This window comes from Austrofundulus limnaeus, unplaced genomic scaffold, assembly GCF_001266775.1.
Source record: "Austrofundulus limnaeus strain Quisiro unplaced genomic scaffold, Austrofundulus_limnaeus-1.0 Scaffold443, whole genome shotgun sequence".
NCBI lineage: Eukaryota > Metazoa > Chordata > Actinopteri > Cyprinodontiformes > Rivulidae > Austrofundulus > Austrofundulus limnaeus.
Window position 1 is genome coordinate 380,969 of NW_013952845.1, and position 3,256 is coordinate 384,224.

The 3,256-nt window shown below is 36.0% G+C and overlaps 1 protein-coding gene across 1 annotated transcript in view; it reads right to left on the minus strand.

Moving 5' to 3' along the window:
• Window positions 1–150: 150 nt before the first annotated feature.
• ube2f (ubiquitin-conjugating enzyme E2F (putative)) overlaps window positions 151–3,256 on the minus strand; it is a 40,736-nt gene continuing 37,630 nt past the window's right edge. Inside the window, exon 10 of the mRNA XM_014024864.1 lies at window positions 151–1,201. Within this exon, the coding sequence (XP_013880318.1) occupies window positions 1,151–1,201 (51 nt within the window). The 3' untranslated portion in view covers window positions 151–1,150. The remainder of the gene's footprint in view (window positions 1,202–3,256) is intronic.

Here is a 3,256-nt window from a genome sequence, read left to right on the forward strand (position 1 = left end):
ATCACTTGGGTTGTTACCGACATCTGGTGAAAATTTCATGTCATTAGCACCTCTAGTAATATATTTACTGAGAAAAATGGTCACGTGTTCAATACATGCATGACTACATATTCTTAAATAAATTTGGAGGAAAAAAAGAGCAAAAACAGGTAAAATTCCATCACCATTTATTTTTTTATGGATGCAAAATTAAATCTAAATCAGTCTTTTAAAGTAATCGATTCATTTTTTTTTTACTCATTGTACAGAACCAACTTGCCAATAAGGTATCAAAGCACTTTTGGATTGCAGTTAGTTTGAAAGAAACTCTTCAAACTAAACATGACCCTGGTGTGTGTGTGTAGGTGTGTGTGTGAGAGAGAGAAAAGTAAAATCAGTGAGCAGAGTGTAGTTGTGAGGGAAAAATTGGTGAAACTCCGAATAGATTTRGCTCGATTTTTCATGGCAGTTTGTGTCACTGAAGCTGAAAACACAAAATATGTGTTTTCCCTGTTTGTGTGTGTAAATACGTGAGGAAGATGGAAACAAAATGCGACAATGTGGTCATTCTAATGCTGTCCAACGGGGCTGCCGGCTCTTTACCTTGAGTGTTGCTGAATCAGAAACCTGTGTATGGATGTGCTCATCCTTTACAACAAAATGTGACATGTTTCTGCTCCTGTGTGAATTCGTGAACCCTCATGCACTTCCTCTTAAGCGACACAAACAATGCAGGCACTAAAACAGAGAATTAGTAACATATTCTTTCTTTTAAATCTCTATATTTGAAAAGCACAGCCAAGTGTCACCTCTGGTCTTCATCGGCGAAACATCACAACTGCGTCATTTTTTTTTTTTTTTTACTGCTGCGGCTCGTTTCCGATGGTCATGTTTGTTTGTTGCAGCTGCTGTGACACTCAACTGATTCGTAAAACTAAAGCATATTTTATTTTGCAAGTTCCATTCATCGACTTTGTTTTTTTTAAATTCACTTTCTATATTTCATTCTTGCAAAGTGAAGTTAATTGCAGCTTTGTGAACATAAAGGGGGGGAGGGGGGTGGCGTAAAAGTCAGAGAGTCTGCTGCTGATTCACACGTGGAGGAGTCGGCCAGAGAAGCAGAGGCAAAGGTGGAGCAGTTTGGTTGGTAGGTGCGGGCTGATGTCGTCTATCATCTGGCRTAGTGCTTGATGTAATCTTGAACTTTATTTCGAAAATCCTCCTGAGTGGAMGAGAGAAGTAAACAAGAGAGTAAAGTGTGGGAAACCAGAAATGTAGCAGTTGTAGACAAAACTTAAATCTTTCCCGCGAGTTCGCTTGCTAAGTGAAGAAAGCAACTAAATAAAGCAACAAAAAAGCTTTTAGTTGTATTTTTCCTGAAGCTGAATGTCTGCAAAGTCCCTCAAAACCTGATATTTCCTGCTTTTGTCTGCACAACTCTATATTTGACTAAATCTGAAGTCAAAGCCACAACACAAATCCGTAAGTGTATCATGCAGCCAAAGAGCCAAACTAATTTGAGGTGGTGCAACTCATATCGACATCACAGATTAGTCATTTGTAAAAAGCTGAATCCTCACGACAACTGTGCAATAAAGGAAAATACATTTACACGTTCCTACAGTCGTTTGCTGGCCAAGCAGTAAAAGTTTCCAGAGAGGATGGGATGTGGCATTCACAGCACAGAGGTGTGAAAACTTTTATTAAAAACTAAACAAAACTTTAAGGTTTCAGGACTTTGTAGATTGTAAAACAGTCCAAACCATGTATCAAGTAGACTATTAATACACTGAATCCAAATTTCTATGCTTGTCCCGCTTTCCCAGAATCCAAACTAAAATGTCCTGCTTAATTTGAATTTATGACTCATTTACCATATATTGGTAACTTGGCTCAGCTGCCCATGATGGCAGAATTATGATCCCATTGGCATCCAGAGACAGAAGAGAACTAAACAAGTCCAATCCCAAAGGGAACTTGGTCTTTTTTTCCATGCTTTGTCTGTGTGGAGACTCAGAAAACTCTGAGAAACCCTAAAATAAAGTTTCAAGGGCTGAAATATTATAAAACCAAAAAAAAAAGAAGTCATCTTGACTGAAACATGTGAAATGATTATATTTTGTCGCACTGATAAGCAGACAGTAAATTGTGAGGATGAAGCTGTAGATCTTGAATAAAGTTATTTTTTCTTGTTATAAATTCTCTTATCATACCTTTATATTCTCAAAAAAATACATCAATTAAATGGTATTGTTTGACTGTGGAGGACCGAATTGGACATAATTAGAAATAAAACCAGAAATGTATAAATGGACCAATAAAAAAATACACCAATTATATTCAAAAACGAGAACTTTACCTCATGTTTATCATTGATTTGACCTTCATATTTATTTTTCCAGCATAGTTCCAATAAATTATATAATTTAGCACATAATTTACATTTTATTCTTCTAAAAAATATATATTTTTAAAAATTTACAAAACTAAACAGCCTACAGTATTTTTACAGTTTTATTTTACAGTTAAAATAAATGTTTATTAAATAAAGTCTAATGTTACAACTAATTGTGGATCCCTTTAAGAAAGAAAGAAATGTAGCTGAGATTTTGTTCATCTCTGCTTGCTTTCAGCCAAATATAGCAGCTAAATCTAAAGAGTGAAAAGGTGCAAAACAGGAGGATTTGGGTCAGGAGGATAAGAACGTAAATCTAATTTGGCCTTAAGATCCACTGTCCAAATGCTTTCTGACAAATGTTTACATTGAGTAGAATACAGCAGATGGAGTGAGATTTGTTGTGCCGCAGCAGGAAATCCAACTGTTTATGCCCAGTTCTGTCAAATCTTAATAGGTGTACCTTTCCCCACACTGACAGGACATGGAGCTGCTGTGGGACCTGAGGATTTTTTTTCTCAGCAATGCCTGGTGGTTTGCCAAATTTTACGTTTGCCAGATGTCATCTTTTTATTTTCAAAATGAAGAAAATGTTAGTTTTGCTACAGAATCAACTACGTGTTTATTGGCTCTGTTTGCATTCCTCTAGGTGCAGCTTAAAACAAATGGCACTACATGAAATGAGGTAATCAGGTATAAGATGTCAAAACTAATGGATAAAACTGGTAAATTCTATCAAACAATAACACAAACAGTTTGTGCGTCACTGCAGTCTATTCCCATCCTGCTCCTTGAATACAAGCTGTTTAAAGAGTAACTTACCCCAAAATTAACTTTTTTTAGCTGATAAACTGTCTAGAATGTGTCTAAAATGTTATATAG